Source organism: Pan troglodytes, chromosome 2 (assembly GCF_028858775.2).
Source record: "Pan troglodytes isolate AG18354 chromosome 2, NHGRI_mPanTro3-v2.0_pri, whole genome shotgun sequence".
NCBI lineage: Eukaryota > Metazoa > Chordata > Mammalia > Primates > Hominidae > Pan > Pan troglodytes.
The window spans coordinates 187,100,192-187,122,985 of record NC_086015.1 but is presented as its reverse complement, the minus strand read 5'-3'; the positions used below and the strand labels follow the sequence as shown (position 1 = coordinate 187,122,985).

The following is a 22,794-nucleotide window of genomic DNA, read 5'->3' as shown; positions in this document are numbered from 1 at the left end:
TGACAGAAGAGAAACAAGAAAAAGAACATAGTGGCCAGGCGCAGTGGCTCACGCCTGTAATCCCAGCACTCTGGGAGGCCCAGGCTGGTGGATCACCTGACGTCAGGAGTTCAAGACCAGCCTGGCCAACATGGTGAAACCCCATCTCTACTAAAAATACAGAAAGTTAGCTGGGTGTGGTGGTGGATGCCTGTAATTCCAGCTACTCGGGAGGCTGAAGTAGGAGAATCTCTTGAACCCAGGAGGCAGAGGTTGCAGTGAGCTGAGATTGCGCTATTGCCCTCCAGCCTGAGCAACAAGAGCGAAACTCCATCTCAAATAATAATAATAATAATAATAATAACCTGATTTACACTCCGGTTCTAATAGAGCTTCTTCCAAGTTTCACGGGTAACTTGGAAACTCTCCTGTGGTCATGTCAGTCAAGGACACCATCTTGAGGACTTCACTGCCTTTCTTACCAGCACATTCCATCAGTGCAAAGGTAGTCAGATTCAGAGGACTCTAAAGTCTTCCAGTCCAGGTGGTCCAAACCTAGGCACCTTTTGTTAAAGTGGAACAACTCGACCCATTGTTTCGGGCACCATTCCTTCCTTAGCTTAGATCTTAAAGCCCTGCCTCGGCCCAGAGGGAATGTCTCCTCCCCTCCTATCTGGGAAAGGGGCCAGTAACTGAGTCCCCCAACCCTGAACAGAGTCATTCATTTCTTTTTTTTTTTTTTTTCCTGAGACAGAGTCTCAGTCTGTCGCCCAGGCTAGAGTGCAATGGTGCGATCTCGGCTCTGGAGTAGCTGGGATTACAGGCGCATGCCACCATGCCCAGCTAATATATATTTTTTTTTTTTTGTATTTTTTAGTAGCGACAGGGTTTTGCCATGTTTGCCAGGCTGGTCTCAGACTCCTGGCCTCAAGTAATCCACCCACCTTGGCCTCCCAAAGTGCTGAGATTACAGGTGTGAACCGCTGCGCCCACCGGCCTGGAGTCACTCATTTCTAGGAGGAGAACTATCCTGCTAGACGGACCAGGTTTCCTAATTCGTTTCTGGTAGAAGGATGTGAGGATTGTTGCATTAGGAAGATGGGTCCTAATACAGCTTTTTCCAAGTTTCCTGGGCGTTACTTCTTCTAAGTCTTATGGGTGTTTTTCAGGTTCCCATTAGGCTGTTAGACAGAGGTATGCCCAGGGGGTAGATCCCAACAGTGGGGTCGTGGCTGTAGACACTGGGGCAAGGCAGGCTGTTTGCGCCCTCCATGAGTGCTGAAGAGACAGCATCGTGGTGATCTCGATGAGGCCCTCACAAGAGGTCTTTCGTGACATGGTGGCACGAGAAAGGTAGGAGGGTCAAGAACCAGGCGTTCAGCCAAGGAAAAGTGATTCAACAGCTAAAACACCGTAGTTCTAAATCTAAACCATGGAACCAAGTTGCAGAAAGGTAGACAGGACTATGGCAAACTTCTTTTCTTTTTGGCTCTGTAGAGAGAGCACCTTTTAAATGTTTATGTCCTTTGACACAGTAATTTCAGTTCTAAGATTCTTTCCCAAGGAAATTGTCTGAGGTGGCAGTAAAGTTTCAGCACTAAGATAATAGGACATAACAGTATTATAAGTTTTACATAAACTAAATGTTGACCCTTAGAGGGCTGGCTGAACAAGAATACATGCACATGATGGAATGCAACCACTAAAATTTTATCTTGAAAATTTTTTTTAAAGATGGTTGACTGAGTGTTATACAATGCTTTTGTTTTGTTTTGTTTGAAACAGAGTCTCGTTCTGTCGCCCAGGCTGGAGTGCAATGATACGATCTTGGCTCACTGCAACCTCTGCCTCCCAGGTTCAAGTAATTCTTCTGCCTTAGCTTCCCAAGTACCTGGGATTACAGGCCCTCGCCATCTTGCCAGGCTAATTTTTGTATTTATAGTAGAGACAGCGTTTCACCATGTTGGCCAGGTTGGTCTCGAACTCCTGACCTCAGGTGATCTGCCCGCCTCAGCCTCCCAAAGTGCTGGGATTACAGGCAAGAGCCACCGTGCCTGGCCAATGCAGTGTTAAGTGAAAAAAGCAATTACAATATTGCATTTCTGATATGATCTCAACTCTGAGGAAAGACCGAAAGGAAGTGTGCCTAAAATGATAGAAGTGAGATTATGGGAGATTGATGATGTCATCTCGTATTACTTATGTAAACTTTTCAAATGAAGATTTGGTTAACCTGTTCTGCTGATTACTGTAATAACACTGATCCCCCAAACCTGCTTCTCTGCCATAGTTTCCAATCACGGTAGGGCCATTGACAGCTACTCATTGAGTCGAGGCAAAACCTCCTTCCCGTATGTGTTTATTTATCCCTGGAACTTCTTCAATTCCCCAGCTGCTGCTGTGGCAACAGGAGGCCTTGTCTTAGTCTCTCTCTCAGCCCTAATAAGGGGGTAGGGAGAAAAAAGACATCGTGTCCTCTGGTTTGCCCCTCAACTGCTTGCTGTAAGATCTCTGTTCTCCTAACTTTGCCTAAGAAGCATTCGGCTCTGTGCACCTGTTCCTAAGGTGACCAGGAGGCATTTTTCCATTTTACTCTCATGAAAATGGAATGGTCGGCCAGGCGCGGTGTCTCACGCCTGTAATCCCAGCATTTTGGGAGGCCGAGGTGGGTGGATCACGAGATCAGGAGTTTGAGACCAACCTGGCCAATATGGTGAAACCCCATCTCTACTAAAAATACAAAAATTATCTGGGCATGGTGACGCGTGCCTGTAGTCCCAGCTACTTGAGAGGCTGAGGCAGAAGAATCACTTGAACTCAGGAGGCGAAGGTTGCAGTGAGCTGAGATCACGCCACAGCACTCCAGCCTGGGCAGCAGAGTGAGACTCCGTCTCAAAAAAAAAAATGAAAATGGAATGGTCCCTTCCCTTCCTTCTCAGGCTGAAGCTGTGTAATTTGAAGGTGTCTGCCTGGTATCTCAGGAAAGTTAATTGCATTTTTCTATCATTTTATACATTATCTCAGTTAATCAGTTGAAATAACAACTGAATAGAAATGGAAAAATAGTTGGCATTGCCCTGAGGCTAAACCAGCATTGTCCTCACAGACTTTGCTAACAGCTCCTCTCTCGCATGTCTTCTGACTCATCAGGGAAGTCCTCGCTGGGGATGGCCCTCTTCCGTCTGGTGGAGTTATCTGGAGGCTGCATCAAGATTGATGGAGTGAGAATCAGTGATATTGGCCTTGCCGACCTCCGAAGCAAACTCTCCATCATTCCTCAAGAGCCAGTGCTGTTCAGTGGCACTGTCAGGTGAGGACCTGAGCACCTGCGTGCCTCGTGCGTCACTTAGAGGCCAGATGGGCATGTGGGACCACATGATGCTAGCACCGCCCCCTGGGACCATGAGCTCGCCATCTCTAGTCTGGTGCTTTTCCCACTGCACCATGTGCTTGCTGGTGCAGAAGGGAGAGGCAGCACCACTCACAATGCCACTTGGTTGACTGAAGGGTGCAGGGAGGCCTGCAACACAGTGCTGAAGAGGCCAGAGAGGTCTGGGCCCAGAGCTCTGCTCTGTGACTTCGGACAAGTTATTTAACCACTCCTGTGCCTGTTTCCTCACCCATAAGATGGGGATGCTTTAAAGACCTGTTGCTGTGAAGGTTGAATAAGTTCATGTAAATTATATAAGCACAGGGCCTGGCAAATGGTAAGCATTCGGCAAATGGTGGCTGCTGTCATCAGCCTCATTGACATCATCCTCATCTGCCCCCCACTCCATTCTGTCATCTCTCCTAGGTGCGCTGAAAGTTGCAGTTTTTTTGTTTTGTTTGTTTGAGATGGAGTCTCACTCTGTCACCCAGGCTGAAGTGCAGTGGCACGATCTTGGCTCACGGCAACCTCCGCCTCCTGGGTTCAAGTGATTCTCCTGCCACAGCCTCCCGAATAGCTGGGATTACAGGCGCCCTCCCCCAGGCCCAGCTAATTTTTGTATTTTTAGTAGAGATGAGGTTTCACCATGTTGGCCAGGCTGGTCTTGAATGCCTGACCTCAAGTGATCCACCTGCCTCGGCCTCCCAAAGTGCTGGGATTACAGGCATGAGCCACTGCACCTGGCCAAAAGTTCCAGTTCCAATGATGGCTTTCAGGCATTATTACTACTCATGTTATTTCATTTTCTAGTATCTTCCCCTACCTTTGATACTCTGGAATTATGTCGCTTTTTGAAATCTGCCAGGTTGCCAGAGATAAAATCCTTCTTCTTGGCCTATTAAAACAGACCAAGGAGAAAGTATCACATTATCTTTCCTAAGCTTATCTGATCCTACCCTTAGCCTTAAGCTTCAGCCTCCTGAAAACAGTGGATTTCCATCATTTGTGTCCCTGTCTATTAAAAAATCATTCTGGCCTGGCACGGTGGCTCACGCCTGTAATCCCAGCACTTTGGGAGGCCAAGGCGGGTGGATCACGAGGTCAGGAGATTGAGATCATCCTGGCTAACACGGTGAAACCCCGTCTCTACTAAAAAATACAAAAAATTAGCCGGGCGTGGTGGTGGGCGCCTGTAGTCCCAGCTACTTGGGAGGCTGAGGCAGGAGAATGGTGTGAACCCGGGAGGCAGAGCTTGCAGTGAGCTGAGATCGTGCCATTGCACTCTAGCCAGGGTGACAGAGTGAGACTCCATCTCAAAAAAAAAAAAATCATTCTAAAAGTAATTTTTAGCAGTTTTCAGAAAAATTGGTACCAACCTAATTTCAAATAATCATAGGCAGTGTTCAGACTTGTTTTAAAACTATCCCCTCCACCTTTGGAAATGGCATTTTGAACTCAAGGAACTTTGGTAGATATCTTAGTCTGCTCAGGCTGCTGTATATAACAACATACCATAGACTGGGTGGCTTAAACAACAGAAATTTATTTCTCTCAGTTCTGGAGGCTGGGAAGGCTGGGGATGGGTGTCTGCTGAGGGCCCTCTTCCTGGTTTGCAAATGGTTGTCTTGTTCCGTCCTCATGTGGCCTTTCCTCGGTGTGTGCCTGTGGTGCATGCCTGTGGTGTGTGCCCGCGGAAAGGAGAGCTCTTGTGTCTCCTCTTCTTGAGGCCCCACCCTCATGATCTCATCTAAACCTAATCCCCTCCTTACAGCCCCACCTCCAAACACCATCACATTGGGGTCAGTGTTTCAACAGTTTAATTCTAGGGGCACACAAACCTGTAGTCCATAGCAGTAAATCAGCAGAATTCTCACCTGTGTTTGTGTAGCGTCAACACCCTAGAGTACGTTTATTTTGGTGTTTCTGTAATTGAATCTGGACAGCATGCACTGTATCTGTGGTTGATAATAAACCATTCTCTTTGGGTATTGAGGTAATAAGGTCAGACAAGCAATATCAGAAGAAAATTAGAATTTATTGGTCAGGCGTGGTGGCTCACGCCTGTAATGCCAGCACTTTGGGAGGGCTAGGTGGGCGGATCACCTGAGGTCAGGAGTTCGAGACCAGCCTGGCCAACATGGTGAAACCCTGTCTCTACTAAATTAGCCAGGTGTGGTGGCCCATGCTTGTGGTCACAGCTACTCCAGAGGCTGAGGCAAGAGAATCACTTGAACCTGGGAGGCGGAGGTGGCAGTGAGCTGAGATCGTCCCACTGCACTCCAGCCTAGGTGACAGAGCGAGACTCTGTCTCAAAAGAAAATTAGAATTTATTGAAGATGAAAGCCTAAAAATAGGCCGAGTGCAGTGGCTCACACCTGTAATCCCAGCACTTTGGGAGGCTGAGGTGGGCGGATCACGAGGTCAGGAGTACCAGACCAGCCTGGCCAATATGCTGAAACCCCGTCTCTACTAAAAAATACAAAAATTAGCCAGTCGTGGTGGTGCACACCTGTAGTCCCAGCTACACGGGAGGCTGAGGCAGGAGAATTGCTGGAACCTGGGAGGCGGAGGTTACAGTGAGCCGAGATCATGCCACTGCACTCCAGCCTGGACGACAGAGCGAGACTCCATCTCAAAAAAAGAAGCCATTGCTTGGCCAGGCGTGGTGGCTCATGCCTGTAATCCCAGCACTTTGGGAGGCCGAGAAGGGTGGATCACCTGAGGTCAGGAGTTTGAGACCAGCCTGACCAACAGGGAGAAACCCCTTTCTACTAAAAATACAAAATTAGCCAGGCATGGTGTTGCATGCCTGTAATCCCAGCTACTTGGGAGGCTGAGACAAGAGAATCACTTGAACCCGGGGGGCAGAGGTTGTGGTGAGCCAAGATCGTGCCATTGCCCTCCAGCCTGGGTAACAAGAGTGAAACTCCATCTCTAAATAAATAAATAAGGAAAATGTTGCCAAATTGGCTCTTCCCATAAATCTCCCTATTTTTAGATGCTGCAGGAACACCTTGAAAAAAAAATTGGCCTTACAATATTTGGCTTTGGCCATAAGAACTAGTTTTTTAAATCATCATTTGGAAGAGAATTAAGAAATAAAGCATGTTAAACTTGAGATTTCTTTTGAAACTGCTGCCACCAAGAAGCCTCAGTTTTAATTTAACAATTTTATAGCATTTCATTTGGGTTTGTGAAATGGGGGCTTCTAGAGTTAGTGGTTAACAATTGACCATGAGGCCAGGTGCGGTGGCTCATGCCTGTAATCCCAGCACTTTGGGAGGCCGAGACAGAAGGATCACTTGAGCTCAGGAGTTCGAGACCACCCTGGGCAACATCGTGAGACGTCGTCTCTGCTTTTTTTAATTTAATGTTAAAAGAAAAAGAATTGACCGTGGGCGCGTGCAGCTGGTGTGGGTAGAACATCGTGCACCTGTAGCTTTAGTGGAATTGGAACCATTTGTCTCCAGAGAAAGAAATTGTTGACTGCTTTGTGGCTAGCTCAGTAGTTGGTACACTGCTGTCCTGGGTTTGTAGCTACTGAGCTTAGAGTGCAGCTTAGGAAGTCAGCTGTGCAAAGTGAGAAAATCATTTCAGTTAAATTTTTGCCAGCTCTAATTTTGGCTTTTTAGTCTGTAGTAGACACTGAGGAAGAATTAAATGCTGGACTTGTCTTTTATCCCCTAAGGTTTCCTTTTATCCTCTCAGGTTTGTTACGGATCCCAGAGAATGTTCAGCTCTTGGTATTCTTTTGTTTTTGAGACAGAGTCTCGCTCTGTCGCCGAGGCTAGAGTTTCAGCTCACTGCAACCTCTGCCTCCTGGGTTCAAGTGATTTGCGTGCCTCAGCCTCCTGAGTCACTGGGACCACAGGCACGGACCACCATGCCCAGCTAATTTTTGTATTTTTAGTAGAGACGGGGTTTCACCATGTTGGCCAGGCTGGTCTCGAACTCCTGACCTCAGGTGATCTGCCCACCTCAGCCTCCCAAAGTGCTGGGATTACAGGTGTGAGCCACCGTGCCCAGCCAGTATTCTTTTGCTTTAGTTAGAAGATAGAAAGCCTATGATGAGTTTCCCAAGGCAAAGACAGGATAAATAAGCTGTTTCCTCAGCTGCCTCCTAGAGACTCTGAATCTGGAAACCGTGCCTCCACCACCATTAGCCAGTATTGAGGGTGGGTACCTCTTCTTGAGATACCTGTAAACAATTAAAGCTTGAAAGGAATTCTTAGAGGAAAAGCAAGGTAAAACCAAAATCAAACCAACAAAACTCAGAAAGTCACAAGATAAAAATTGAGTTGTTCTGTGTACAAATATAATCTAATCTAAATCATAGGCCAGATAATTTGGGACCACACCCCTTCCTTAGATTAGCCAGAATGTCATTCTAGTACCTGCATCCTGGCCCTCCTTTATCTGCCTGTGTGGGCTTGAGCTCTCCAGCCTGTGTTTCTGCAGCTCCCTATTGTTTTGCCCTCATGATTGCCTCCAAGAAGAGAGGCCCCTTTTCATCCAGGCCTTAGAACACTTTTGCTGGCCTCTGTCTCATGGCCCTAGCTTTCCCCACCTTCTCCCAGAGCTCCCTGTGCTTCCTGGACCCAGGAAACCCAGCCCTGGCCTCTGTCCTATCCCCCACAGCTGGAGTGTTTTTCATCCTGAGGACTGTCTGGAGCCTGGCTAGGCTGACAGTGAGCTGTCCCCAGCTGTCACTCTGGTATGTCTCTTGAGTCTTGGTCCCCTGTGAGTGATGGGTACCTTGTCTACCCAGAGCACTTCTGCCTGGTGCCCATTCATTAGCAAGAAACAGTGTTCTCATTTCTTCTTCAGGTGCCTTCTCCTTTTGATCTGCTCATTAAATTTTTTTTTTTTTTTTTTTTTTTTGAGACAGAGTCTCGCTTTGTCACCTGGGTTGGAGTGCAGTGACATGATCTCTGCTCACTGCAGCCTCCGCCTCCCAGGTTCAAGCAGTTCTCCTGCCTCAGCTTCCCCAGTAGCTGGGATTACAGGCACCCGCCACCGCGCCTGGCTAATTTCTGTATTTTTAGTAGAGGTGGGGTTTCACATAGTTGGCCAGGCTGGTGGTCTTGAACTCCTGACCTCAGGTGATCTGCCCACCTCGGCCTTCCAAAGTGCTGGGATTACAGCCATGAGCCACCATGCCCCGCCTGTCATAACCATCTTAATTTTATTTAACAAATGCTCAAAACTTCATGAGACAGACACCATTGTTACACATATTTTATTTTACCAAATAGTGAGGTTTCACTATATTGCCCAGGCTAGTCTTAAACTCCTGAGCTCAAGAGATTCTCCCACCTCTGCCTCCCAAAGCGCTGGGATTATAGGTGTGAGATGCCGCCCTTGGCCATTATTCCTGTTTTATATAGATGATGAAACTGAAATCCAGAGAGTGAGAGTAATTTGCCCAAAGACACACAGCTAAAAGTGGCAGAGCTAGGATTTGAACCCAGGCTGGCCGGCTGGCTCTACTCATTACACTCACTGCGTTGCCTCCTGAAGCGTGTGTCACGACCCCGCTGTTAACCACAACCTTGATATTCCATCTCTCCAAAAAACAGTTAGACGTGCCTCTTTGTGGATCTTGACCTTTAGTTACATTTCTTTTCCCAGCATCTTCAAAGTCTCGGCTGCCTTCCTCATCTCAAAAACGAAAAAAGAAAGTCACACAATCTATGCCGTTCTCTCTAGTATTTTTCATTTGCTCTACTTTTTCCTCTTAACTTTTTTCACCTAATCTGACTCTTAACAACTAAAAGCCAAAATCAGTCCGTATTTCTGCATACCTCAAAATAAGATTTCCTTTTGCTTCCTGATAGAAGAAGGTATGTGAGTCCCAAAATCTCCTGCTCTGAAAACCAAGGCTACTATGAAGCACCCAGCACAGATGACAGGGCAGCATGGTTTACTGCAGTGTTTTCTGCTATACCGAGGGTGAATTGCTGTGTCGTCTCACACTTTGGGAGATATTCTTGGCTTCATTTAGCAGTGGTCAATGTTGACTATTGCTAAAAATAAAATATGAAGAACCAAAGATGAAAATGTACCTTTGGCAAGATCAGGACTCCAGGGGTTCTGATTGTTAAAAAATAATTGCCCTCATGTTCAGACACTTTTCTATCCAATCACTTAACTGAATCCTTTTGATTAAGTGGATGCATAACTTTGCTTTCATTTCTGTCTGTGGGTCAGACCCAGGACCGTCTGGCTTCTCTAATGAGGGGAGATATTTTTCCATTCCTGATTGAGCTCCCTGTTGAGGTTGGTCTGGTCTGCCTTACTGTGTACCACCTACGAGTGTATGCAAATATTCATTTTCTATCTGGAACCCATTGTTTAGTGGTCTGAGGCTCCTTCAGCTGGTGTGATGGACCTGGGTGAATTGAATGTTAACCCTGGGCTGGGCACAGTGGCTCACGCCTATAATCCCAACACTTTGGGAAGCCAAGGTGGATGGATCACCTGAGACCTGGAGTTCAAGACCAGCCTGGCCAACATGGCAAAACCCTGTCTCTACCAAAAAATACAAAAGTTAGCCAGGTATGGTGGCGCACACCTGTAGTCCCAGCTACTTGGGAGGCTGAGGCACGAGAATTGCTTGAACCTGGGGGGCGGGGCAGGGGTTGCAGTGAGCTGAGATCATGCCACTGCACTCCAGCCTGGGTGACAGAGCAAGATTCTGTCTCAAAAAAAAAAAAAAAATGTTAAGCCTGTTGTCGTATTTGCCCATAGAAAATCTGATAGGGCCGGCTACTCAGTGGGCAGGAGACCGTGCTTTTGTGTACAGCAGTTCTCGCTTCTCCATGGTTTCACTTTCTGCAGTTTCAGTTACCCATGATCAACCAGGGTCCAAAAATATTACTTACTATATTTTGCAAGAGACAGACCACAGTCAAATAATGTTCATTACAGCATATTGTTATAATTGCTTGATTTCATTATTGTTAATCTCTTACTGTGCCTAATTTATAAATTAAACTTTGTCATAGGTATGTATATATAGGGAAAAAAAACATAGCATTTATACGGTTCAGTACTATTTGTGGTTTGAGGCATCCACCGGGACTCCCTGGAGCATATCCTTGTGGATGAAGGGGGGCTCCATGCCCGCTCTTTGATCCAGAGGCATCTGATGGACTTACTTGCTGTATGTGTTTCCTGGGGCTGTCATAAACAGTTTAAGCCACAAACTGGGTGGCTTCAAACAACAGAAATGTACTATCTCACAGTTCCGGGGGCTGGAAGTCTAAAATCAAAGTGTCATTTGGGCCATGCTGCCACTGAACCCTATAGGGAAGGACGCTTCCTTGCCTCTTCCAGCTTCTGGTAGTTGTGGCCATCTTTGGCATTCCTTGGCTTTGGATGCATCCCTCTGGCCTCTGCCTCCATTGTCACATGATGCCCTCCCAGTGTTTCTCTGCCTTCACGTGGCCATCTCTCATAAGGACCAGTCATATGGGATTAAGGGCCCACCCTTCTCTATTACTCTGGTATGACCTCATCTTAACTAATTACATCTGCAAATTACCCTATTTCCAAATAAGGTCACATTCTTAGGTACTTAGGTGTCTTTTGGGGAGACACAGGTCAACCCGTTAAACTGTACCATATTAAACAACACTTCCTGGGCCAAGGGTAGTGAGAAGCGAGCATGTTCCAAGCGGGAAAAATGCCGTGCAAAGGGCAAGAGGCGCTGGAGAGCAGGGCGGGTCAGAATCTCCCAGGAGATCGAGAGATGCCCAGATAGCAGGAATGAGGCGGTGCCGGCCTGCTGTCCTCTCACTAGAGTTCTGTGATAATGACGTGATTGTATTTGCGTGCCTGTAATAAGTAACCCCAGATATGGAGACAGGTGTGTGGCATAGAGTAAAAGTCCATGTTTCTCCCAGAGAGTTTCCTGTTTCCCACATGCCAGGCATAATTTTATGAGCAAAGCAAATATACTTTTCAGATTACTAGACCTCCAAATGTTATGTGTAGATCAAGACAAGCCGTCCAAAATTACTGTAACATCCCAGTTTTCCACCAAATACCTGTTCCACCACCAGTTCTCCACCCTCATCCTCAGTGGCAAAGATAATTTTCTCCTGTCCTAAACATTTCTAGTCCTGGCCGGGCACAGTGGCTCATGCCTGTAATCCCAGCGTTTTGGGAGGCCCAGGTAGGCTCATCACTTGAGCTTGAGCACTGGAATTTGAGACCAGCCTGGGCAACATGGCAAAACCCCATCTCTACAAAAAACACAAAAATTACGTGACATGCGCCTGTAAAAAAAAAAAATTTCTAGTCTCGTTCTTTTGGTATCACCTCTGATTTCCTTGAGGTAGCTACTGTTGGCACAGTAAGCACAAATGGCCCCCAAACTGGTCTTCTGTGCCAGGAAAATTCCTTTTTCTTGACTTGTCCTTTATTCTTTCTCTCCTCCTTCCTCTTCCCTTCTACTGGATCAGTTTCTTTCCCTGGTCAGGCCAGCTGTCCTGGAGCCCCATACTCAATGACAGGGTCGTGAACCAGGTAGACCAAGAGAAAGAGGGTGCATTTCTAAGTTTGTACGTATGGAGAGATTTATTTTTTATTTTATTTTATTTTATTTTATTTTATTTTATTTTATTTATTGAGATGGAGTCTCACTCTGTTGCCCAGGCTAGAGTGCAGTGGTGTGATCTCAGCTCACTGCAACCACTGCCTCCTGGGTTCAAGCAATTCTCCTGCCTCAGCTTTCTGAGTAGCTGGGATTACAGGTGCCCACCACCACGCCTGGCTAATTTTTGTATTTTTAGTAGAGACAAGGATTCACCATGTTGGCCAGGCTGGTCCTGAACTCCTGACCTCAAGTAATCCACCCGCCTCGGCCTCCCAAAGTGCTGGGATTACAAACATGAGCCATTGCACCCAGCCAAAAGATGTATTTTAACAAATACACGCACAGGAAAAAATCTAGAAGGATATTTGCCGATATTTGCATTTATAAATTGTTCTATAACTAGTATTATTTACATAGTAAAAATAGTAAAAGAATAAATCAAGTTTTATGGAGCTGAGGAGGTGGCCCAGTGTGCTGTCAGAGCTCCCATCTGTCTGGTTGTGGAATGAGCCGTCTGTGACCATCAGGGTTTGGAGTCTTCTCTCCCTATGCATGTGTGTTAAACATCTTCCACAGACAGCCTTTGCCAATGGGTCGCTTCAGGGTGGGACCACTGAGAAATTCCTGTGTTTCTTCCTAGATCAAATTTGGACCCCTTCAACCAGTATACTGAAGACCAGATTTGGGATGCCCTGGAGAGGACACACATGAAAGAATGTGTAAGTGAAGAGCTTAGGGGAAGCCGTGCTGAGATGGTGAGGGTGGAAGCACAGTGGTGCCCTTGCCACACCCCGTCTGCTCTGGCCGTGCCTCCAGGATGCCTGTGGACAAAGGCTTTGTGGCAGGGCTCTCCAAGTCTTTCAGATACCTGGGAAAAGCTGATCCCTCTCAACCCCACCGCCCATACTGCCCACGGTCATATTGGCCTTGCACTATCCATTGATTGAACATAGTAATGACAACTACTTAGAATTAAGTGATGCTTTTAATTTATTAGTCATAACAGTGTAACATACTTTGAAGCGTCCACATATATGCAAAAGATATATAACGTGGCCGGGCGCAGTGGCTCTCGCCTGTAATCCCAGCACTTTGGGAGGCCGAGGCAGGTGGATCACCTGAGGTCAGGAGTTCGAGACCAGCCTGACCAATATGATGAAACCCTGTCCCTACTAAAAATACAAAAATTAGCCGGGTGTGGTGGCATGCACCTGTAATCCCAGCTACTCGGGAGGCTGAGACAGGAGAATCGCTTGAGCCCAGGAGACAGAGGTTGCAGTGAGCGAGAGCGCACCACTGCACTCCAGCCTGGGCAACAAGAGCGAAACTCTGTCTCAAAAAAAAAAAAAAAAGATACATAACATATTGAGTCTCCAGAAAGCACACAGTGTGCATATGGACCATGGACCACAGACATTTTGGGACAACTCAGTAGGCCCTCACAGGCCCTCACGAGCAGCTGCAGTCTATAGGTTGATACCGCTGGCCTAGGGTGAGGCTTCTGTTATGCCTGGGTTGAGTCAGGATCCAGGATCCCCTGCCCTAATTCAACTATTAGTAGATGAGTTCTGTTTTTTCCTCTGCTCTATCGGGATTCTTCTCATTTGAAGAATAAGTTCTGCAGCTTACAAAAAATGTTTCACAGGCACGGGCCTACGGCTTTGGACTTCAGAAGGAGAGTACTTTTCCTTACTATACTATTTCCTATTGCAAGACCATATTTTCAGAACCAAAACTTAAGGCCCACTATGTGACTGGATTTTGGGGACATGAAAGCGTTGGAATTTCTGGGATGTTTTAATGGTATAAAGCTAACAGAATAGTCTATTGGAATCAGGGACTGCCTTGGAAGTGGGTCCTAGCACGCATGATCAGTACACCTGCACCTTCATTCCAGATGAGACAGGTTCTTGGCTAATAGTTCTTTCATCGCTTTCAGAATCATTTCTTTTTGTCCTTGGATTTTCAGGAAATTCAGCTTAGTTTCTTACCCCTCTGATCTCTAGTTTCTTTCTCCCTAGATTGCTCAGCTACCTCTGAAACTTGAATCTGAAGTGATGGAGAATGGGGATAACTTCTCAGTGGGGGAACGGCAGCTCTTGTGCATAGCTAGAGCCCTGCTCCGCCACTGTAAGGTAAGGCAGTTTGGGGTTGGCAGCAGCAGAGAATGGGAATGTTTTAGTGCAGCCTTGCCCTGACACACTGGGGTCCAAAGGTATTCCTGGCTCTGATCCCTGTTGGCACTTTCTAAGAGCATGACCAGAGATAACTCTAACCCTGACACAATTTGGGTATATTGGTTCTGGGGAGGGAGAACAGGGTTGCTTTGTTTTTACCTTCATCCAAGACCAACTTTTGTTTCTGGCCATTGAGTAGTTGTACGACTGCAAACCATAGACATAGAAGATTTTTTTTTTTTTGAGACGGAGTCTTGCTCTGTCTCCAGGCTGGAGTGTAGTGGCCAAATCTCGGCTCACTGCAACCTCCACCTCCCGGGTTCAAGCGATTCTCCTGCCTCAGCCTCCCGAGTACCTGGGATTACAGGCGTGCACCACCATGCCCAGCTAATTTTTGCATTTTTAGTAGAGATGGGGTTTCACCATGTTGGCCAGGATAGTCTCGATCTCTTGACCTCGTGATCTGCCCACTTTGGCCTCCCAAAGTGCTGGGATTACAGGCGTGAGCCACCGTGTCTGGCCGACATAGATTTTAAAATTGCAAGAGACTTTAAGGTCATCCAATCCAGCCCCTTCATTTTATAAACAGGAAAAGAATGTCCTTTTGTCCAGTATGTTACCAGCCATATTGGATTCAAGGGAAAAAAAGAATTAATTGTACATGCTCACTGTCACAGAGCATGTAGGGGCAAGTATTTGATTAGATCCGTGGTTTTGTTTTGTTTTGTTTTGTTTTTGAGACAGAGTCTCACTCTGTCACCCAGGCTGGAGTGCAGTGGTGTGATCTCGGCTCACTGCAACCTCCGCCTCCTGGATTCGCGCGATTCTCTTGCCTCCGCCTCCCGAGTAGCTGGGACTACAGGTGCGCGTCACCACGCCCGGCTAATTTTTGTATTTTTAGTAGAGACAGGGTTTCACCATATTGGCCAGGATGGTCTCGATCTCTTGACCTCGTGATCCGCCTGCCTCGGCCTCTCAAAGTGCTGGGATTACAGGCATGAGCCAGTGCGCTCGGCCTAGATCAGTATTTTACAAATATGCTGTTATGGAAATCAAGGCAAACTTGGTTTTGAAATTGTATCACTTCTAAGCAAAAGGATGTTTTTACATATATGTGTGCTTTGTTAGAAAAAAAAAAAACAATAGGCCGGGCATGGTGGCTCAAGCCTGTAATCCCAGCACTTTGGGAGGCCGAGGCAGGTGGATCGCAAGGTCAGGAGGTCGAGACCATCCTGGCTAACATGGTGAAACCCCGTCTCTACTAAAAATACAAAAAATTAGCTGGGCGTGGTGGCGGGCGCCTGTAGTCCCAGCTACTCGGGAGGCTGAGGCAGGAGAATGGCGTGAACCCGGGAGGCAGAGCTTGCAGTGAGCCGAGATCACACCACTGCACTCCAGCCTGGGCGACAGAGCAAGACTCCGTCTCAAAAAAAAAAAAAAAAGAAAGAAAAGAAAACAATAGATAGTGTAAAACTTAAATAATGAAATACATTTTAGTAAAATCTAGATTAACCAGAATGCTAAAGGAATTTAATCGAGTTTCTTTCTCCTCTGCTTCTCTGGCAGATTCTGATTTTAGATGAAGCCACAGCTGCCATGGACACAGAGACAGACTTATTGATTCAAGAGACCATCCGAGAAGCATTTGCAGACTGTACCATGCTGACCATCGCCCATCGCCTGCACACGGTTCTAGGCTCCGATAGGATTATGGTGCTGGCCCAGGGACAGGTACCGAGTCCTTCAGGAACTTTGGCTTGGCATGTCTGGGAGGATCCTGGCCCCTGGCAGGGATGGACTGATTGCCATCTTTGTAGGGTTCTGGGCATTCAGATAAGCACTTGCAGCAACGCTATTTACTTGCTATTGGGAGGGATACAGCCTCCGAATCACAAGATTACTCAGGCACCTCTGATGGGGTTCTCTTTTTACTTTACTAATTTGTCCTTTTGTTGCTTGTGAGTAGCGACACTGACTTAAGTCAGAGAGTACATGTACTTAGTGATTCATTTACATACACAATGATCACCCCCGGCATACTTGGGCCAGAGAGTATAGATACTTAGTGATTCATTCACATACACAATCATCATCCCTGGTACATGTACTTAGTGATTCATTCACATACACAATGGTCACCCCTGGCATACTTGGGCCAGAGAGTATAGATACTTAGTGATTCATTCACATACACAATTATCATCCCTGGTACATGTACTTAGTGATTCATTCACATACACAATGATCACCCCCCCGGAGGCCTATTGAGACCAGCCAGCACATGTTTGCTTTTTTGCAATCACGTAGCGGCACCAAACTTCTTACCCTGTTGTTTCAGGCGTTCCCACAGCCTGGCCCTAGCCTTGCCTTCTTCATTTTCCACTCTTCCCTTGCAGGTGCCGTTGGCTATAGACATCTTGCATTCTCCAAGCTTTTTATCTGTCTTTACTCAGATAGTTCCATCTACCTAAAAGGCCCTTTGCCCTTCTCTCTCCCATATCCACCTGCTCACAACCTGCCTGTCCCTGAAGAATGACATGGCCCAGATGCCAAAGCCTCCATGAAACCCCCTGGCTGCCTCAGCCGCCCTAGACTGTATCTGTACCTCTCTTGTAGTTCTTCTGTCTCAGTTGATAGGAATTGTGCAATGCCCTGTCTCCCTAGAGAACTCCCTGAACGCTCTCTGAGGGCAGAGTCACCGCTCATTCATCTTTAGGGCCCCAGCAGTGCTTAGTACTACAGTTCTTTGTACAGGTGATGTTAAGTACATTTATGTTAGACAAATACCTCTTTTGCATGCCCCTAGGATACAAGTAAATTAATAATTTGGAGGAAATAACAAGCCATTTATAATGGGTAACATGTCTTCTATTGTAGAAGCTCCCACAGTGACAGCTAATATAATAGCTACTTCTACTGAATGTTTACTATGTGTCAGGCACTGTGCTTAGTGCTTTACATATAATCTCTCAACATACCATCAGTCATCACAACAACCTAGAGAGAGACATAGCCTGAATTCTGCTTTACAGATAAGGAGACAAAGTCTCAGGGAAAGTCCATAGGAAGTGGAGTAGGCCGGGCACGGTGGCTCATGCCTGTAATCCCAGCAGTTTGGGAGGCCGAGGCGGGCAGATTGCCTGAGCTCAGGCGTTCAAGAGCAGCCTGGGCAACATGGCGAAACCCCGTCTCTACCAAAAATACAAAAAATTAGCCAGGCGTGGTGGCACACACCTGTAATCCCAGCTACTAAGGAATTTGAGGTGGAAGGATCATTTAACCCTGGGAGGCAGCGGAGGTTGCAGTGAGCCGAGATAGCGCCACTGCACTCCAGCCTGGGTGACAGAGTGAGACCTCATCTCAAAAAAAAAAAAAAAAAAAGCAAACAGTAAAAATTGGTGGGATTTAAAAAAAAAAGGAAGCGGAGGAGATGGGACAGGACTCAGGCCAGCAACCCCACTGCCAGCACACTGTCTAAATTGTGGAGAAATACTGAGAAAAGTGTTAAATAGGGCAGGTTCAGCCTGGGCTTCAAAGCTGAATTGAGAGAACTTGGGGGCTAAGGACTTTTCTCCTCATCTTGAAATTATTTTCACGCTAGTGTGTTTTGTGACTATCTTTGTTTGCCTTAAACTAAGTGTTTACTGAGATTCTGTCATACATAAGATACGTTGAGCTACTACTTTGTAAGTAGGTGTTAAAATAGAGACTAGTAAGGTATAATAGATGGGACCAAGAACATCTTCTGGGAAATTCTTTTTTTCTTTTTTTGAGCCAGCGTCTCGCTCTGTCGCCCAGGCTGGAGTACAGTAGTGCAATCTTGGCTCACTGCAACCTTCGCCTCTGGGGTTCAAGCGATTCTCCTGCCTCAGTCTCCTGAGCAGCTGGGAGTACAGGCATGTGCCACCATGCCTGGCTAATTTTTGTATTTTTAGTAGACACAGGGTTTCACCATGTTGGCCAGGCTGGTCTCGAACTTCTGACCTCAGATAATCCGCCCACCTCAGCCTCCCAAAGTGCTGGGATTACAAGCAGAAGCTACTGTGCCCAGCTGGAAATTTTTTCTTAAGGACACAAATTGAGACCCCTTTCTTTCGATAGGTGGCTTGATGTTTTGGAGTGCGGAGCCCATTCACTCTTTATGAGGGACTCTATCCTTCTCTTCCCTTAATTTTTTTCTTGCTAATTAAAATTTCCTTGTAATTTTAGGAAAGCCTAAAAAAAAACACACACACACACCAAAAAAGCATAAAGGCAAAAACAGGATGATAAGCCATTTACTCCCAGAGATGAGCATTGTAATACACTGACTTACCCCAGCTGTGTTTTTCTTGCATCTGCACACACAGACTCCAACAGATGGGATGCTCTCTGCCGCAGACACAAAATACCAGACTAAAAGGGGTTTGGAGGATGGGATTTTGTTATCCCACATGGGTTGGTTTTTGTGCAGCTCAGCAGTGTGGGGCTCTGTATCACTCTCAGCCAGTACTCACCTTCCCCTGCTGGTACAGGATGCCTGCTCAGGCACCCAGCCAAAGGAAGGACACGTGTCCAAAGGAAGGACAGGCTTATGTTCTCCTTGTGGCCTGTCCACTGAGCAGGACACCCTCTCCTAAAGCACTAAGGAGACTTCCTCTTACATCTCCTTAAACAAGGTTATGTTCTATGCCTTTGCCCTGTGGCGGGGGAGGCTGAGAAAGTTGAGTACATGCATTTCAGCCTCTGCCACAGGAGGTGGGTTCCGCCAGTATATCATTCAGGGTTCTGCTGCCACATGATTTTCCATGGCTACATAGAAGTCCATCATAGGAATGGCCACTTGACTAAGTCACTCCCTGACTTCCTTTTTTTCCCCTGACAACTAGACATTCTGAGCTCTTCCATTTCCCTCTATAAGGTTAGATCAGCTTGCGTAACAAAATGGCATTTGTCTGGTGTGCCCTTGACTTGAGCTGCAACTTCTCTCCCCTGCAGTTTATTTATTTTATTTTGTTTATTTATTTATTTATTTTTTTGAGACGGAGTTTCGCTCTTGTTGCCCAGGCTGGAGTGCAATAGCACGATCTCTGCTCACCACAACCTCTGCCTCCCGGGTTCAAGCGATTCTCCTGCCTCAGACTCCCCAGTAGCTGGGATTACAGGCATGCACCACCACACCCAGCTAATTTTTGTATTTTTACTAAAGACAGGGTTTCACCATGTTGGTCAGGCTGGTCTCGAACTCCTGACCTCGGGTGATCCGCCTGCCTCGACCTCCCAAAGTGCTGGGATTACAGGCATGAGCCACCGCACCCAGCCTGTTGTTTTTTATTTATTTATTTATTTATTTTGAGGCAGAGTCTCGTTCTGTTGCCCAGCCTGGCATGCAGTGGTACAATCTCAGTTCACTGCAACCTTCACCTCCTGGGTTCAAGCAATTCTCCTGCCTCAGCCTCCCAAGTCACTGGGATTGTAGGCACCCACCAACCATGCCCAGCTAATTTTTGTATATTTAGTAGAGACAGGGTTTCACCATGTTGGCCAGGCTGGTCTTGAACCCCTCACCTCAGGCAGTCTGCCCACCTCAGCCTCCCAAAGTGTTGAGATTACAGGCGTGAGCCACCAGCCTCCTGCAGTTTATAGACCTGGTTGGTTGGTTCCTTCACTCCCAAGGCTGAAGGAATTTGGATTTATGTGAAGGAGGTCTGGAAGTCGTTTTCTTTTTTTTTTTTTGCTATGAGAATACTTTATTAGGCAAAACCGCATACTACTAAAATGCTGGAAGTCATTTTCTCTGTCCTTTCCCTTACTCCCTGGATAGTTGAAAATAAAAAAATAAAGGGGGAGGTGCACGCAGGGCTAGTTGAATTGTCCCCAGATTCTACCCTCAGGGGGCACTGGCACTTACTGAGCCGTGGATCCTCTGAATCATCCTGCATGACCCAGAGCTGCGTCCTGATGGCGTCTCCTTCTTTTGCAGGTGGTGGAGTTTGACACCCCATCGGTCCTTCTGTCCAACGACAGTTCCCGATTCTATGCCATGTTTGCTGCTGCAGAGAACAAGGTCGCTGTCAAGGGCTGACTCCTCCCTGTTGACGAAGTCTCTTTTCTTTAGAGCATTGCCATTCCCTGCCTGGGGCGGGCCCCTCATCGCGTCCTCCTACCGAAACCTTGCCTTTCTCGATTTTATCTTTCGCACAGCAGTTCCGGATTGGCTTGTGTGTTTCACTTTTAGGGAGAGTCATATTTTGATTATTGTATTTATTCCATATTCATGTAAACAAAATTTAGTTTTTGTTCTTAATTGCACTCTAAAAGGTTCAGGGAACCGTTATTATAATTGTATCAGAGGCCTATAATGAAGCTTTATACGTGTAGCTATATCTATATATAATTCTGTACATAGCCTATATTTACAGTGAAAATGTAAGCTGTTTATTTTATATTAAAATAAGCACTGTGCTAATAACAGTGCATATTCCTTTCTATCATTTTTGTACAGTTTGCTGTACTAGAGATCTGGTTTTGCTATTAGACTGTAGGAAGAGTAGCATTTCATTCTTCTCTAGCTGGTGGTTTCACGGTGCCAGGTTTTCTGGGTGTCCAAAGGAAGACGTGTGGCAATAGTGGGCCCTCCGACAGCCCCCTCTGCCGCCTCCCCACGGCCGCTCCAGGGGTGGCTGGAGACGGGTGGGCGGCTGGAGACCATGCAGAGCGCCGTGAGTTCTCAGGGCTCCTGCCTTCTGTCCTGGTGTCACTTACTGTTTCTGTCAGGAGAGCAGCGGGGCGAAGCCCAGGCCCCTTTTCACTCCCTCCATCAGGAATGGGGATCACAGAGACATTCCTCCGAGCCGGGGAGTTTCTTTCCTGCCTTCTTCTTTTTGCTGTTGTTTCTAAACAAGAATCAGTCTATCCACAGAGTCCCACTGCCTCAGGTTCCTACGGCTGGCCACTGCACAGAGCTCTCCAGCTCCAAGACCTGTTGGTTCCAAGCCCTGGAGCCAACTGCTGCTTTTTGAGGTGGCACTTTTTCATTTGCCTATTCCCACACCTCCACAGTTCAGTGGCAGGGCTCAGGATTTCGTGGGTCTGTTTTCCTTTCTCACTGCAGTCGTCGCACAGTCTCTCTCTCTCTCTCCCCTCAAAGTCTGCAACTTTAAGCAGCTCTTGCTAATCAGTGTCTCACACTGGCGTAGAAGTTTTTGTACTGTAAAGAGACCTACCTCAGGTTGCTGGTTGCTGTGTGGTTTGGTGTGTTCCCGCAAACCCCCTTTGTGCTGTGGGGCTGGTAGCTCAGGTGGGCGTGGTCACTGCTGTCATCAGTTGAATGGTCAGCGTTGCATGTCGTGACCAACTAGACATTCTGTCGCCTTAGCATGTTTGCTGAACACCTTGTGGAAGCAAAAATCTGAAAATGTGAATAAAATTATTTTGGATTTTGTAAAACTCTTCGTGTATCAAACAGTTCTCTGGGAAGGGAGTGAGATATCCTTGAATGGCTTTGGGACCTGCATATCCAGCAATGGAGTTGCATCTGGGAAGGACTGGTAGCAAAGCTGGTTGGTTGCAAGGGCCATGGGGCCCTGAACACCTGGAATCATCTCTGTGGGCCTTAGTCCCGCTGCCTGTATTCCTGGGCATGGTCCCCAAATAAAGCTCTTTGGCTGCCCATAAGAGGGTGGGGAGTGGAAAGGTGAGTGGTTGTGGTGAGGTGGGTGGTCGTGGTGAGATGTATTTAAAATGAATAGTTTATCGAGGATTCTTAGCAATTCAAACAATATAATCACCCTTTCAGCCAATTCATTCAGATTCACCCATTGAAAATTAGTAACCCCGTCTCTACTAAAAATACAAAAACTAGCCTGGCATGGTGGCAGGCGCCTGTAGTCCCAGCTACTCAGGAGGCTGAGGCAGGAGAATCACTTGAACTCGGAGGTGGAGGTTGCAGTGAGCTGAGATCGTGCCATTGCACACCAGCCTGGGCGACAGAGTGAGACTCCGTCTCAAAAAAAAAAAGCAAAGGGTACTCATTCTAAAGTTTCTGACTATATTGTGTTGAATGCAGCCAAGAAAGCTTTTAAACTGGTATTAGTTCGCTGGCCATCAGTAGAAATTATACTAATTTTTCTAAAGTACCTGTGCTGTCGTGAGAACCCAGGGGCTTGACTCTAAAGTTAAAACTTTAGTTCCTAGGGTGTCACATTTCAAGCGCTCAGTAGCTGTATGCGACCTGTACAACATAGTAATGTACCACATAGTAATGTACAGTGCAGATATAGGACGTGTCGATCATTGCAGGAAGTTCTGTTGGGTAGCTCCAATCTAAACGGTAACCACTTTTACTGAGGCACTAGATTTATCTTCCAAGAAGGTAACAAGGTCAGCAGAACGAGACCCTTCAAACTGCTGGGATTACAGGCGTGAGTCACTGTGCCCAGCCTAAATAGGATTTTTAAAAGCAATTTCCATATTGCCATTTTGTGCTTTCCCAGCTCATAATTCTCTGTTGCCAAGTAGAGTAGGCTAACAGGTGTAAGAAACAAGCCCAGACTTTCAGCAGTTTACCACAGTAACCAAACTCCTGTAGCAAAGCAGTGTGGTCTGTGGAGGGGTGGAATGAAGGTTCTGCCCGTGCATTCAGGAACCCAGTCTGCCTCCCTCCTGGTCACCCTGCAAACCTCTAG

The 22,794-nt window shown here is 46.8% G+C and overlaps 1 protein-coding gene across 4 annotated transcripts in view; it reads left to right on the top strand.

The window, feature by feature from the left end:
- The window catches only part of ABCC5 (ATP binding cassette subfamily C member 5), a 98,004-nt gene extending 76,448 nt beyond the window's left edge, over positions 1-21,556 (top strand). For all 4 annotated transcript variants that reach the window (XM_016942384.3, XM_016942386.3, XM_016942385.4 and 1 more), the window contains 5 exons: positions 3,130-3,289; positions 12,592-12,670; positions 13,973-14,086; positions 15,695-15,859; positions 20,091-21,556. In XM_016942384.3, coding sequence (XP_016797873.2) covers positions 3,130-3,289; positions 12,592-12,670; positions 13,973-14,086; positions 15,695-15,859; positions 20,091-20,192 — 620 coding nt within the window. In that variant the 3' untranslated portion in view covers positions 20,193-21,556. The remainder of the gene's footprint in view (positions 1-3,129; positions 3,290-12,591; positions 12,671-13,972; positions 14,087-15,694; positions 15,860-20,090) is intronic.
- Positions 21,557-22,794: the final 1,238 nt, after the last annotated feature.